Source organism: Eulemur rufifrons, chromosome 6 (assembly GCF_041146395.1).
Source record: "Eulemur rufifrons isolate Redbay chromosome 6, OSU_ERuf_1, whole genome shotgun sequence".
Taxonomy (NCBI): Eukaryota; Metazoa; Chordata; class Mammalia; order Primates; family Lemuridae; genus Eulemur; species Eulemur rufifrons.
The window spans coordinates 87,325,208-87,341,561 of record NC_090988.1 but is presented as its reverse complement, the minus strand read 5'-3'; the positions used below and the strand labels follow the sequence as shown (position 1 = coordinate 87,341,561).

Below are 16,354 nucleotides of genomic sequence, written 5' to 3'. Positions count from 1 at the left end.
AGGTTACACAGCTAGGTCGAGACTGAATTCCTAGTTCAGTCCTCTGTCATATGGGAAATCATATGATTTCTCACTATTCTAATTGTGAAAAAGCACCTCATCTGGCCAAGCTCAGTCCCTCACCTGTAACACAAAGAAGTCGCATCATGGTGTCTAAAATCACATTCAGGGTCAGTGTTGTTGGCTCTGTGGTCCAGTGGTGGATACGGTAGGAGCCACAGGTGCCCACTGAAAGGCCAGGCTGGGACTGCGACAGGGTTGGGAGAGGAAGTGGGGAACATGACACAGCCCTTTGCTCCCATTAGTCCTCTTCTTCTAAAAGCTAGAGGCTCTCTCTGAATGTGGTTTCCATTTAGCAAAGAAAGCCACATGCTCATATCATTAAAAGAAGGAACTCCCGTCAGCTGTATGGCAAGCTAGTGAGATTCCACATCTGACATCTGAGGGCCTACTGGAACCTCGTAATCTGTGACGCTCTGGGGCAGAGAAGGAAACACAAGCAAAAAGCAGCTAAGTGAAAGATTAAACCCAACTACTATTTTTCATGAGACAATGAATCTCTTGGGAAATAATAAGGAAGGGAAGGAGAGATGTGAGTCTGAGGGGGTGAGAGGAGGAAGAGATGGGCCAGGATCAGGCCACGGGTTTTCTAATTTTGTGCTCCTTAAGACCCACTAAACATGAAATCATTTTTATTTCCATGACCTCAACTCCAGTGTGGGTCGTACTATTTTTAAGTCTGATCTCAGGAGATTGTTTAATGAAGTCAAAAGAAGAATAGTGATCATAAGCCAAATAGCTATTCGCTTTAAATCCCACACAACAAGTGGAAACAGAGACTCTAGATTTTTATAAATAACCATTATTGAGTCTTCAAAATTTCAAGTTGATTTTGGTAAGGCTCAGTTTAAATGACTAAAGATCAAAGAGATTAGCTCTGTCCAGCAAGGGGGAAATAAACTCTCCTTCAAGAAGCAGCCCTAGTGACTTCCATCACTTGTAGTCAGGGATGCTACTGCAAAACTGGCCAATCCCCTTTATTTTCTTCTTACTGTGCAAAGGTAGGAAATGGCCTTAACCACAAACTCTGTAATCCTGGCTAATGTCAGAGCATAAATCTGGTTCCAAACAATTATCTAAGGAGTGAATTCATGCTAGTGCCCTATATGTGTGTTTAAACCCCATGATCTCTTCGTGGAGAATCAAGCAGCACAGAGACTTTCAAATCACTTATTTATTAATATATCCCATCTATTTCCAAAAAGTGACTTGGGTTGGCTTACAATAAAAGGCAAACCTAGAATGAGGTCCAGACTGTCATAACAGATGATGTCCTCAACAGCATTAAAAAAATATATATCCAGGGATATTCCATCTATCTTAAAACCTTAATCCTGATATCAAGTTCTAGAAAGGCAATCCAATAGCAAGCTGAAGTCATACAAGTTTAGGGATGGAGAGATTTGAGTATTCTTACTTTAACTCATTTATGCATTTGACTCACAGATACCTATTGAGCTCCCAATATTTTTTAAATTAAATAATTTGAGATAATTTAGATTCAGATGCAGTCGTGAGAAAGAATGCAGAAATCCTGTGTACCCTTCACCCGGTTTCCCCCAAGGGCAACATCTTGCAAAACCATGCTGTGATACCATAACATGATATTGACATTGATGCAATCAAGGCACAAAGCATTTCCATAACCACGAGGGTCCCTCCTGTTGATGTTTTAAGACACAACTGCCCCGGCTCCCTCTTCCTGACTCCTGGCAACCACCTATCTGTTCTCCCATTTCAATAATTTTGTCACTTCAAGGAGGTTATATAAATGGAATCATATAGTATATAACCTTTTGGGATTGACTTTTTTCACTTGTCATAATTCTCTGGAGATTCTTCCAGGCTGTTGTATATCAATAGTTTGTTCCTTTTTATTGCTTAGTATTATTCCATGCTACACATGTATCATAGTTTGTTTAACCATTCACCCACTGAAGGACACTTGGGCTGATTTCAGTTTTTGGCAATTACAAATAAAGCTGCTACAAACATTCACATACAGGTTTTCGTGTGAGCATAAAATTTCATTCCCCTGGGATAAATGCCCAAGTGTGCAATTGCTGGGTCATATGGTAGTTGCATGTTTAATTCTATAAGAAACCACCAAAACTGTTTTCTAGAGTGGCTCTACCATTTTACATTCCCTGCAGCAATGTATAAGTGATACAGTTTCTCTGTATTCTCACCAGCATTTGCTATTGTCACCATTTTTTTTTTCTGCCATTCTGACAGGTGTGTAATGATATTTCATTGTGGTTTTGTTTTGCATTTCCCTAATGGTTAATGATGTCGAACGTGTTTTCATGTGTTATTTGCCATTTGTATATCCACGTCAGTGTAAAGTCTACTCATGTCCTTTGCCCATTTTCTAACTAGATTATTGAGTTTTTACTGTTGAGTTTTGAGGGTTTTAAAAAATATATTCTGATCTTTAGTCTTTTGTTGGATGTGTGGTTTGCAAACATTATTTCTCAGTCTGTATATTATCTTTTCATCCTCTTTACAAGGTCTTTCTCAGAGCAAAAGTTTTTAATTTTGATGAGGTTTAATTTGCCAATTTTTCCTTTCATGAATAGTGCTTTTTGTGTCAAGTCTAAGAACTAACTCTTTGCCTAACCCTACACCCTGAAGATTTTCTCCTTAAGTCTTTTCCTAAAAGTTTTATGGTTTTATGTTTGACATTTAAGTCTGTGATTCAGTTAATTTTTGTATAGGGTGTGAGGTTTAGGTCAAGATTAAATTTTTGCCTATGAATGTGCAATCTTTTGGCACTGTCTGCTGAAGAGGACAGCAAGGAGAAGACCAGGACTCTGTAAGGAATACAGAATCATTTTACTTTGAACTCCTTATAATTCTACTCACAGGAAATACACATTTATAAAAATAAGTTCAGTGTCCAAACATATCAAATTCATTCAGTGAATAAATACTTATTGAGCATCTACTATGTGTCAAGTGCTTAGGCATACAGTAGTAAACAAGGCAGATACAATCCCTGCCTGAACAGACCACACTAGAGGGGATTTTTTCAATCAAACCCAGATTTCTGCCATGGATGTAATTAGTAGCCCTGGTTGTGAGAAGTTAGCCTCTTCCTTCCCTCTCCAAGAGCAGAGTGTCAACACGTGGTCATGACCTCTGCCCAACCCCTCAAATCTTCAGCCCAACCCAAAGGCTGTTTGGGAATCTAGAAATATTACTTGTAAAGTTTGCCAACTCTTGATCTAAACCAGCCAACAGACAGTAGCAAATATACTGCAATCATGATTAATGTGAACACCAGGCACTGATTTTCAAACACCAAGAAATAAATACAATCTGAGAGATGAGCTATAAATCCACACTGATTAGTTCATCTTGCTTACTAGAGACTCATTTCACAGTTGTGACATTTCTATGGTCAGGGACTACTCTGACCCTTTAAGTTTTCTTTCTTTTTTCTCCCCAAATGTGGAATCTCTATGTCTAATGCAATAGCAATCACCAAAAGCTCGATTTTGCAAGGAGTTGTACAATTTTGCGACACGTGTTCAGGAGCAACGACACAGAGCTTTCCTCCGAAACCTAAAGGAGCCGCCCTCCTGCGGGAGCTGGGGAGTCCGGCCTGGGCGCTGCTCTGCCCTCCGTTTCCCCTGGCCCCGTGCCAAGCCCTGTCCACACACCTCCGCTGAGCACCTCCATCACAATCAAGGCAGACAAACAGCCCATGAAGGGAAATTCCCCATATCCCCAGACCATAAGCCAAACTCTGAGGCTCTGAATTCCTGAAGCAGCCAAAGTTCCCCTGTAATCAATTCCAACGAGACAACAGGCAGCTTTTGGAACAATAACCCTCAAACATATGGATCCTTTCAGGGTTGGAATATCATTGCAGATATCTGCTTTTCAATTGGGGGGGAGGGGGAAGAAAGTACACATTCTTTAAACTATCAAATGTACCAACACCTCCTTAAAATAACTACCCCATATTATGAGCATTGGTTCTCGAGTCACAGAGGGACAAACCCAGGTGGCCTGGATGGTGCGGCAGATGGAAAGATGGTGAGGCGCGGTGAGGAGAGGCAGGGGTGGGGCACACAGGGCTGGCCGTGGGAAGGACAGGAGGACGCTTTCTTATCAGGGCTGCCTGGCACAAAATGAGCTCCCATGGAAAACATACTGAAACCAACTGACTGGCCTCATTTGGGATGGAAGTCCGTCAAGAGTGACCCTTCGATGGGCAGATGTGCCAGCGGGCAGCACGCGCCCTCCTCTGTGGGGCAGGGAGCCGCCAGGCCCACATTGGATGTTTCACTGATGGCTGTGCAAACAAATTCTGGACTTGCTGTTTTAATTTGCTCAGTGGGGAAGAAAAACGTGCCACTCTATTGTAATTCCCAACTGGGTGCTTTTTTCAACGATCAGATGTTATTTCAATGTTCAGCATACATATTCGATTTCCTTCCCTTAATATTTGTTTGACTTATTCTCCAATGGGGACTGGGTGCTTTAGAAAAGCTCCGAGAGGTCAGACTTCACTGCGGCTTCCCTCAGCACCTCCCTGGCTTCTGGCAGGCTACTTGGGATCTTCTTTCAGCAGCACTTGCCGCAGCCACAGCACACATGAACTATTTTCCCTCCAGGTCCCGTGAGTCTTCGGGGTGTAAATCAGTGCAAGCTGGAGATAGGACAGACCTAACAGATTATTCAGTTCTCCTCCAGGCTGAGAGCAGAGAGGCTGAAGCACTGCAGAAAATACCCCGGGGAGATGATCCTCTAAGAAAGAATGACACCTCTCACCACAGTCTTCCTCGGGTCTCCTCTGGGAAGCCCTGACTGTACCTTACCGGTGGCAACACTCAGAAATGAGCTGTTTGGCCCGTTCTCTCTACTGAAGACAATAGTCTCTATAATGGCAACTTTTCAGTACTTCAAAAAAGTGAAAAACAGAGAAGACAGACAGACAGACGTCCTTTTCAATACAGTACTGAGCCATTACTGCCAGGCTCAGGAAAGGAACTCAGGGGGAACCGTCCCTTACTCAGATATATACACACGGCTCAAAGCTTATGGCCATCAACTTCTTTAGACACTTAAAGAAGAGGGCACACCAGAAGGCCTAAGAAATTTATAGTTTTCGAAAAGTTCAGCTTCGGCAAAAGGGTTTGAGTTACACCGTAAAGCTTTAGTGTCAGACCTAGCACAAAAGCTGATCCCAAATACCTCTGGCAAGACCTCACTTTGTACATGCCCAAAACGGACCTGGCTCACTGTGGTCCCAGCGCCTGCAGCACACCAGTAGCCACGTGAACTGACTCCCAGAGTGGATCCACAGTGCACTCCAGGTGTAGCCATTGTCCAGAGAAGAGACGGAAAGACTCTACTTCCCAGTCTTCCCAGTCACTACTAGGGCAGACCCTGTGAATGCTCAGGGACCTGAGTCATCCAAGAGGTCAAGGAATGTAAATCTAAGGTGCTAGTTCTCACTGATGGCTGGGATACTTCCAATAATGATATTATGTACCCACTGCAGATATGTGCCTTGCGTTTCAGCTCCGCCATTAGGGATGCTCCCTTTGTATTAGTCTCAGCTATTAGCCAAGCCCCCTCTCTACAAACTCACAACATCTCTTTTCTGCCAATCACTTTAAACCTTTCAGCTGGCCTCTCAGCCTGTCCACTGGCTGGCCCTCTACTGCCTAACCGACCTAGCTCCCACTGCTCACCCAAACCACAGCCCCCCTGGTCACACCAACCAGCTGGCGACGCCCCTGTGCGACCACGCGCACCAAGCTCGTCCTCCCGCTGGCGCCTTTCCTCTTGGTGCTTCCATCAGGAAAACCCATCAAAGATGATTTTCTGTTCTCATGAAAAATTGGGGCATTCCATGCTATTTTGCTGTCTTCCCATGGCTCTTTGAGAGTATATATTGCTACTACCTTGGGGAGCTGTGAACAAAATAATACAAGTATATTCTCACAAGCTGTTAGCACCCAAGAGGTTTGACCAATGCTGCCACCTATAGCAGGGGTCCCCAACCTAAGGTGAGTTGTATAATTATTATATATTACAATGCAATAATAATAGAAATAAAGTGCACAATGAACGTAATGCACTTGAATCATCCCCAAACCATCCCTCCCCTGCTCCCCAGTCTCTGGAAAAATTATCTGCCATGAAAATGGTCCCGGATGCCAAAAAGGTTGGGGACCACTGACCTACAGGATACCCAGGTTGTAAAAGGAAGAGCACGTGCATTTTGTGTGCCTTACAACACACAGGTAAGCTCTGAGCAAATTCCCATTCTCACATGAAGTATCGACTTTATAAAGAAGATTGCTAGCCAAAAGCACTTCACATCTCTCAGGTGAAAAATGTTCCAACACTTAAGTGCTACTAATAATTTTTATGGTTGGAAATGAGTATCAAAGTATGAAAGGAAAAATAAATTCACGGGTTCATACATTCAGCCAAGTCTCCATGGCTCATTTTCTGCCACATGTTTTAAACTGTCTCTCTCGAAGGTGGGGGAGGGGAGGAAGAATAAGTTGCTTTTTATTTTCCAGCTCCTTAGGTCTGAAATAAAAGCAGACGGACTTGGGGGGAAAAAATCAAACATTCGAGTAACACTATACATTGCTACTGTTCCCCTAGGAGTTCCCCACAAATGAGTATCAAGAACTCAATAGATACTTTCCTGGTAAAATACATAAACAGATAAATAAATTATCCCAGGCTGAAAAGAATTTCCACATCTGGTAGCTCACTAGAGCTTGTCAAACAAGTCAGAAACACGCAGGGCCAGAGAAGATCATTCCTAGCTCCTGATTTCAGGGCTGGAGAGGGAATGGAACATTTCCCAAAGCCCTTTGCCTTCCAACAGGGAATACGACCCATCTAGATAGACAAATGACCTCTCTGTTTTCTTCCAATTAAATAAATAATGACATCTAGTATTAGGTCCAAAGTCTCTGTGTGCTTAAGCCACAGACATTGGAAGAAAAAGGCCTTTCCTACATGATCTAGCCTTTCATTCCCAAGAGCTTGCTATGGTGCAACTTTAAGGGTTATATTTAATGCACATTTAACACTTTAAAGAAGTAACTTAGCCTCTTTGCAGTTACCTCAGCAATAAAGCCTGAAGTGACAGGATGACCTCTAAGGTCCCTTCACATTCCAACACTGTGTTTCTTTTTAAACGGGCTTTCCAACTGGGGTGGTGGGAGTGGGTTACAGGCATGCGGAGATCTGATCCTCTTACTGGATCAGAAGTGAGGCCTGGGGGCGGGGGTCACATCTAGTGTGGGAGCAGCCTTGCCTGCATATCCCAGTGTAGAGTATCAACATCACCTATTTGTGCTACGGTTTGACAAAAGCTGGACAAAGCACTTCTGCGGCTCTAATAATTTCCTCCTAGCAAGGGATTCTAGAGTTTACCATCAATTTTCAAGCTAATATTCCAGGTAGATCTTCCCCCATCGTTTATCTTGTATCTCTTAGCTCTTAGATAAGGCCCAAATTTCTTTCTCATAACTTCAGGAAGTGTGTTATCTGGGAGCTGGCCTTTAGTCTCCGCTCTATGTCCCTTAAGCAAGCCCTGGGGCCTGTTTCTTTAAAACGGTCTCTGTAAATCAATTCTTCCAGCACTTTAACACAAGCACTGCCTCAGAATGCCTTCACGCTGGCGAAAACTACGCTGGAACCGTGGGGCCTAAATCTACATGTTACGCCTCAGTAGAAGAGTCATCAGAATCACAAACACAATAGACCCTGGTTCACCATATTCTGCTCCGGCTCTTCCATTAAAATAACTTCTGTAATCTCCTTTCAATCTCTAACATGCTGTTGGCTCTTGCCTACCAATATCCCCAGATCCTTGCACATGCAATCTGTGTTTCACAAGAAAGTGAAGGAATTTGACGCTTTTTATGCACACAAGTTTGGTACTTTTTCCACAAGGAATCACATCTCATGGGTTTGCCTGTACTTCTGATCCCTTAGAATCATCACACCCAAAGGGCTCTCAAGGAAGTCCTTTGGGCTATTCTCCTGTCTCCAAGTAGAACTAGCAAAACCACTCTAGATGCCAGAGGATGGCTGCCTTTCCTTTTCTAAAAATTTCCCAAATGGGAGACTCCTCTGTTCCTCTAGATTTCTCTAAAAATTCTTTGCAGCAACAGTTAAAAAGATCTGTTGCATGGTTTCTCTTTGATTCTCATGTAATACTTTGTTTAAGCAATTTTTTTATTTTAACTAGGATAATGAATCTATTACAAAAATGATAAAGGCTATAGAAAAAATAGAAGAAACAGAGATGCTTATTTCAGAGAAAAGCAAGCAGGGGGATGTTTGTATTAAGTTAAAAGTTCTGAGGTAGCTAACCTTACCTAATTGACCTAGTAAGAACATTAAATCCACAACTCCAAAATGTGCCCTCTTTTTAGGTGTACACAGAACATTTACCAAAATAGACTTTTTATGGGGCCATACAGTTTTAACAAATTTCAAAATAATAAAAATCATACAGAGCGTATTTTCTGAACACACAGTAGACTCAAACCAAAAATCAATAAGAAGAAGATTAATTTAAAAATCTGACAAAAGTAAGCTATGTACTTTTATATAACTATGGGTCAAAGAAGATATTACAGTGGAAATCCTAGTTTCTTTCAGCTTTGTAAAAGATTTTTTATTGACTAATAATAATTATATATATCTATGGGGTACAATGTGATACTGCAATACATGTATACATTATGGAAGAGCAAATCAGGCTAATTAACATATCTATCACCCCATGTACTTATCATTTCTTCATGGTGAGAACATTTAAAATTCACTCTTTTAGCAATGTTGAGATATACATTATTATTAGCTGTGTTCCCCTTACTGTGCAATAGATCACCAGAATTTATTCCTCCTAACTGAAACCTTGTGACTTTTGACTAACATTTCCCCTTTCCCTTCCCACCTCCCCCAGTCTTTGGTAACCACCATTCTACTCTCTGCTTCTGTGAATTCAAACTTTCAGATGCCACATATAAGTGAGATCATAAGATATTTGTCTTTCTGTGCCTGTCTTATTTCACTCATCATAATGTCCTCTAGATTCATCCACATTGTCACAAATGACAGAATTTCTTTCTTTTTTATGGCTGAATAGTATTTCATTGTGTACCACCATACCACCATATGTATCACATTTTCTTTATCAATTCATTTATTTATGGACACTTAGGTTGATTCCATGTCTTGGCTATTATGAATAGTGCTGCAATGAACGTGTGGGTGCAGGTATCTCTTGGACATACTGATTTCAAACCCATAACCAGATGTGGGATTGCTGGATCATATGGTAGACCTATTTTTAGTTTTTTGAAAAACCTCCATACTGTTTTCCAACATAGCTATATTATTAGATTGGTGCAAAAGTAATTGCAGCTTTGGACCTTGAATTTTATTAATAAATTATAATAACTAAGCTCAAACACATTTTTATTAATCAAAATGGCAACCACTATAATCAACACATTTGTGCCAAAGAGAAATAAGTTTGTTTATTCCTGTAGCATAAAAATCCATGCTTCAGGATTCCATGAACTCTTGAAAAGCATTTTCTGCATCCTGCTGGTTGTGGAAGCATTTTCCCTGCAAAAAGCTGTCAAGATGCTTGAAGAGGTGGTAGTCGGTTGTCAAGAGGTCAGGTGAATATGGCAGATGAGGCAAAACTTCGTAGCCCAATTCGTTCAACTTTTGAAGTGTTGGTTGTGCAACGTGCGGTCAGGCGTTGTCTTGGAGAAGAATTGGGCCCTTTCTGTTGACCAATGCCGGCTGCAGCTGTTGCAGTTTTCAGTGCATCTCATCGATTTGCTGAGCAGACTTCTCAGATGTAATGGTTTCACCAGGATTCACAAAGCTGTAGTGGATCAGACTGGCAGCAGACTAAAACAGTGACCATGACCTGTTTTTGGTGCAGGTTTAGCTTTGGGAAGTGCTTTGGAGCTGCTTCTCAGTCCAATCACTGAGCTGGTCATTGCTGGTCGTCGTATAAAGTCCACTTTTCATCACATGTCACAATCCAATTGAAAAATGGTTTGTTGTGTGCAAGAAGAGAAGACAATGACTTCAAAACGACAATTTTTTTGATTTTCAATCAGCTCATGAGGCACCCACTTATACAGCTTTTTCACCTTTCCAATTTGCTTCAAATGCTGAACGACCATAGAATGGTCCACGTTGAGTTTTTGACATCTTCTCGTGTAGTTGTAAGAGGATCAGCTTCGATGATTGCTCTCAATTGGTTGTTGTCAACTCCGATATCTGGCCACTGTGCTCCTCATCTTCAAGGTTCTTGTCACCATTGCAAAACTTCTCGAACCACTTCTTGCACGGTACGTTCATTACCAGTTCCTGGGCCAAATGTGTTGTTGATGTTGTGAGTTGTCTCTGCTGCTTTACGACCCATTTTGAACTTGAATAAGAAAATCGCTTGAATTTGCTTTTTGTCTAACATCATTTCCATAGTCTAAAACAAATATCAAATAAACAGCAAGTAATAAGTCATTAGCAAAAAAACAGAGTGGGAAATGCACATTAAAATGATGTATAACATAACCACATTTATTTAAGAATGTATTTCAGTATCAAATGGCAAATTTCAACAATGCTAAATCCACAATTACTTTTGTACCAACCTAATACATTTCTACCAACAGTGTACAAGGGTTCCCTTTTCTCCACATCCTTGCCGACACTTATTTTTCATCTTTTTGACAGTAGCCATAGTAAAAGATATGAGGTGATATCTCATTGTGGTTTTAATTTGCATTTCCTTGATGGTTAGCGATGTTGAGAATTTTTCACACATCTGTTGGCCTTTTGTAAGTCTTCTTTTGAGAAGTATCTATCTATTCAGGTCCTTTGTTCATTTTTTAATAGGGTTATTTGTTACTGACTAGTTTGAGTTCCTTACATATTTTGGATACAAGCCCCTTATCTGACGTATGATTTGCAAATATGTTCTCCCAATCTGTGGGTTGTCTCTTCACTCTTCATTGTTTACTGTGCAGAAAGTTTTTAGTTTGATGCAATCCCATTTGTCTACTTTTGCTGCTCTGTATCTTCTTTTCCGAAGTAAATACTCAAATCTTTTGTCCAATTTTAATCAGCTTGTTTTCTTTTTATTGAGTTGTGAGAGTTCTTTATATATTTTGGATACGAGTCCTTTATTTATAGATGTTTTGAAAATATTTTCCCCATTCTATGACTTATCTTTTTATTTTCCTAGAAATGTTTTTCCCCCAAGTGGTATTAATTTTGATGAAGTCCAACGTATCCACTTTTTTCTAAGTCATATAATTTGTTTCCCATTTAAGAATTATTGCCTAACCCAACCACACTAAGATTTTCCCGTGTTTTCTTCAAGAAGTTTTATAATTCTAGCTCTTGCTAATACTTCAACTTTTCTCAACAACATTTTGTAGGTTTCACTGAACATATCTGGTACATATTTTGTTACATTTTTCAAGTATTTCATATTTTATACTATTGGCAGAATATGACTTTTTTTTACAGCTTTTTACAAATATAGTTGACATATAAAAAACTGAACTTATTTAAAGTGCATAATTTGATATGTTTTGACATCTGTATACCCCAATCAAGATAAAGAACATATCCATTTCCACTGAAAGTTTTTTTCTTATGGCCCTTTGTTATTCTTCTCTCCTCCTGCCCTTCACAGCCTTACCCTCCCCTCACCCCTAATCCAGGCAACCACTGACCTTTCATCACTAGGAGTAGTTTGTGTTTTCTAGAATTTTATATATATATATATATATATATATATATGGAATCATAAAGAATGTTCTCTTTTTCATCTTGCTTCATTAACTCACCATAACTATTTTGAAAAAATGTCCATGTTGTTGCATGTATCAATAGCTTATTCTTATTTATTGCTGAGTCGTGTTCTACTGTATGGATGTACCACAATTTGTTTACCCACTCAATTGCTGATAGACACTGGAATTTTTTTTCCCCTCCAGTTTTTGGCTATTACAATACCTACAATATTTATGGATGCCATAAATATTAATATTAGTGTATAAGTATTTGTGTAAACATATGTTCTTATTTCTCTAAGGTAAATTCCCATGGGAAGAATGGCTGGGTCATATGGTAGATGTATGTTTAACATTTCAAACTCCAAACTTTTCCAACATGGTTGTATCCATATTAAGAGTCACAGTAAAGCTGAAGGGCATGCAGGTCAGAATAATCTGTTCCATATCTTTCATATGCATGTTGGTAATGGAGATTTATTCATTCATCAAATATTACTGAGTGACTGCCGAATGCTGTTACTCAATGAACCGGGTTAGGCACAGAGGATATGGCAAAGATCAGGACAGCCACGGTTCCTGCCCTATGGTGCTTACATTCTTTGAAAACGCAGACACTAAACAACAAAGTTCACAATGAATTATTTTTTTACAAACAGGTACTGAGTGCTCTGAATCCATCCTAGACTGGGGACTTTCTGAAAACTTGTTTGAGATAGCAACAGCTGAGCTGAGTGCTGAAGGATAAGCAAGAAGTAATGAAACAGATACAATCCCAAGAGATTGTGGTAAGTGCCACAACATAGTAGTTCTGGGTTCTAGTATAACTCCCCTGGGATGCAAAGTTTTATTAACTGATTTATTTATTTATTCACTTAATCAGTCAAGCCTGTCCCAATTTCTGCATGAAAATTAATCCTCGTCTTTGGAATAAAAAACAGGATTTTAGAAGAGCACCACCATCTTTGTCTTCTGAATCAATACTCAATTTGAGTACCCTCTCCAGGAGACAAACATCCCTTCTGAATAATGAAAACAACAAGCAAGCTCTCTCACAAATTATAGTAGAATCATGAATGGAATAATGAACATAGCAGTACCAGTCATGATAGTAATAGTAGCAGCAGCTAACATGGCATCTGTAAAGTGCATAATCTACTGTCCATCTCATAGAATGTGTACTTACTGTGTGTTTTCCATGTGGTAGGTACTAGGTAATTTTATCCAATGCACTTGATAACTTCATGAAGTAGATATTATTGTTGCCATTTTATATAGGAATAAACTAAGATCCAGAGAGATTAAATAACTTGTGACAGTGCAGAAATTTGGGCCCAGAACTATCCTAACTTATCCATAATAGTAATTACTATGCAAGAAATAATTTTACAAAGACCCTAAAGCACCAATGATAGGGGTACCTGAAAAAGTTGTTTGCCTTAGCATCAAAATAATTTAGCACTGGACAAACGATATGCTGATGGCTGTTTACGTAATACTTTTAAGGACCAGTGGTCTCTGACAAACATCATTTCTGGTAAAATCCTCAGGGAAGACAGCATAGCGTCAGACAAACTTATATTTAAATCCCAACTCTTCCATTTATTAGCTTCATGACTTTAGGCAAGTTATTTGCCTTTGGTTTATTTCGGTATAGAATGAGAAAAACAATCCCTCCCTTGTAGGTTTGGAGAAAGATCACAAGTAATGTACATAAACATTTAGGACACTGATAGGAACATAGTAAGCTGTATACAGAAGGTAGTTAAGAAAGTTGTTCGTTGCACAGCATCAAGAGATTCTGATTAATGAACATGAGGCAGCTTTCTGATTTCACTCCTCTAATAAACAATTACTTCTTTAGAGATAATATGGAACCAAACACAAGTCATCAGAGGAAAGAGGTAAAGATTCAAGCTCAGTCCCTCTAAGCTTTGCAAAACCTCCTCTCATTAACGTGCTTTGCCGCTTGAAACAAACTCGAGGTTGGAAGAAATCTCAGGGATACATTTAGTCCACCTTTCTTTTATTAGACCTCTTTTAGGCCACCTGAAAATACGGAAGCAACAGCACTCTGCCCATCTTGGCCAGATCATTCTGAACATTCTCTTTCCCCACCTTACTTTTGCCACAAAGATAAACACACAGGTAGAGTCTGAAGCCATTATATGCAAAGAAAAGAGAAAACACAGGTAGAAAAAATTAGTCTTTTCGCCATGACTTGGCTAGAGAAACAAGCAGGCAATTTGCTTTTTTAAAAAATGGAAAGGATAGTATATTAAATATCATCCAACACCCTAGCTGCTATGATGTAAAAGTCATCTCCTATGAATGAAAATAAATCCAAAAGAGATGAATGTATGTTTTATTAGCTATTCTTATGCCTTTCATTGACGAATAACTGTATCAACCAGGGCATCACACATCAATCTATTTCATAACAATTTCTTTTACATTCTAATGAAGCTATGTATTTTTGAAATGCTGGGAAAACTTGAGCCTTTAATTGTTGTTGGTCGTGATGGTAGTAGGAGGGGGGACTCCTATTTCTTTCCCTTAAAATCTGGCTTTAATTTAAGGATTTGGAAATAAATTTCTACAATAAATATATGTACCAAATAGGGCTTCATTTAATAAAACTTTATGCTTTCTTAAAAACTCCTAAATCAACAAATCTTGAGTTAACTAAAGAAAATGGTTACTTCTCTCCTAAAGGCAGGGTGACCACAGGGATAAATTTTGCCCCTCTCCCCTGAGCCGGCTGTAGCTAACTGACTTGTACACTCTGCGTGCTTAGTTCCGATGCCACCTTTACCCCGCAGCCACGGGCCCCTGCCTGTGGTCATCATGCATCTCACGTACACCCTGACAGGGCCCATCAACTCCTATTGCTTTTCACCAGGCCGGGGCTCTGCCACTTTCCCCTGGGAAGACCTTTACTGGTCTCCATACTTAACCCCTGAACCCAGCCTAATCCATCAGCCACATTGAATGAACGGTGAGAGGGAATGTTTCTCCCTAAAGACAGGCAGCCAGCCTCTGCACTTAAAACTCAGAAAGAAAGCCATCAACAGGGTCTGCTCTGTTTGTCAGTGTCGCCAGCTTCTTCACTTACTGATGTTTTTATTGTTGCGGTGCCCAGCTGCTTGAGTCAAGAGAAGTGCTACTCAGGGAGACATCAATTAAGGGCTTGTTAAATGCTATAGATGCTCTTTTGAAAATATCCCATGGGACTCTCCTTGGGAGTTCCCCAGACCAGTGGAGGGCACAGTTGTCATTGTGCAACACAGGTTCCCCAAGGTTTTAAAGAACAGCTTTATAACACACACTCTTATGCATAGCTTCTGGACTCTCCTGGGAGGTTTTTAGAAGTTATGACTTTAGAGAATGAAATATAATACTTTTTAGGAAAGATAAGCAATAATAGGCAGTAAATATCAAACATATAAATATATTGTTTAAAACCTCCTTACCTCATAACCAAACTGCAGCTCATCAGAGGTCAGCATGATGATGTCATCGTCAATGGCCAGCACAGCCTCTGTCTCGATTTCATCATACGGGAAGAAACGGTTACTCAACTTGTTTTCAGCAGTCCTCACAACTTTTAGTGGAACCCGGATTTTGGGCCAAAGAGAATCTGGAAAATGATAAAACAGGGTATTTACTACTCTCCTAACCCTTGTGAAGAGATAAAGTGGTGAAAGCATCTTATCACGAATGAGACTGAAGAATCAACTTATATCCATGGCTCTCTTCAAATCCAAAGGTACAACTGTGCAAGGGGAGATTCTTACAGATATATTTTTATTATAATAAAAACATATATATACATACACCACACAATACACATATACAGCACACACACACACATATACATATATATCCTCTTTAAATCCTTATGACACTACTAACTCTCAGTACTGTCTTAATTAGAATGAACAAATGGCTTCAACTCACAACTGAGGGGCAGAGAAGCAAAATGACTTGACCAAGGTCACAACAACAGGAAGAGAAATAGAGTCTGGATTGCCTTATTCTCAGGACCATGGCTTTAATATCAGAACTCTACCACCTCTAGTAAATACTCTGCAAAATACTTTCAGGTAGGTGCATCCCAGCTCAAAACTTGCCTGCAGCTACGCTACAAAATACAGTGCATGTGTGAAGATGTCTGCCCACCTCCACGATGCAATCACAGACAGCTATCAGTTCTGCTAAAGTCCACCCCTCACCAAAGTATGCTTCACTGCAGGAGTGCGGCTTTCTTAACTCAGCACTCGCATGCCCCTCTCCCTGACTCACTAGGTTTGGTTTCTCATCATGACCAATTTAGAGAGTAAATATCAAATTTCTAGGTCCAATTATGTGGGATTTTCTAGTATACTGAAGAAACACTGACCCATGATTTGCCTTACATTTTTTCCCATTCTACTTTGAAATGATTGGAGTAATTCAACCATAGTTCC

The 16,354-nt window shown here is 40.0% G+C and overlaps 1 protein-coding gene across 1 annotated transcript in view; it reads right to left on the bottom strand.

The window, feature by feature from the left end:
• Positions 1–16,354, bottom strand: part of EXT2 (exostosin glycosyltransferase 2) — a 124,143-nt gene that overhangs the window by 18,041 nt on the left and 89,748 nt on the right. Inside the window, exon 10 of the mRNA XM_069471268.1 lies at positions 15,359–15,525. Within this exon, the coding sequence (XP_069327369.1) occupies positions 15,359–15,525 (167 nt within the window). The remainder of the gene's footprint in view (positions 1–15,358; positions 15,526–16,354) is intronic.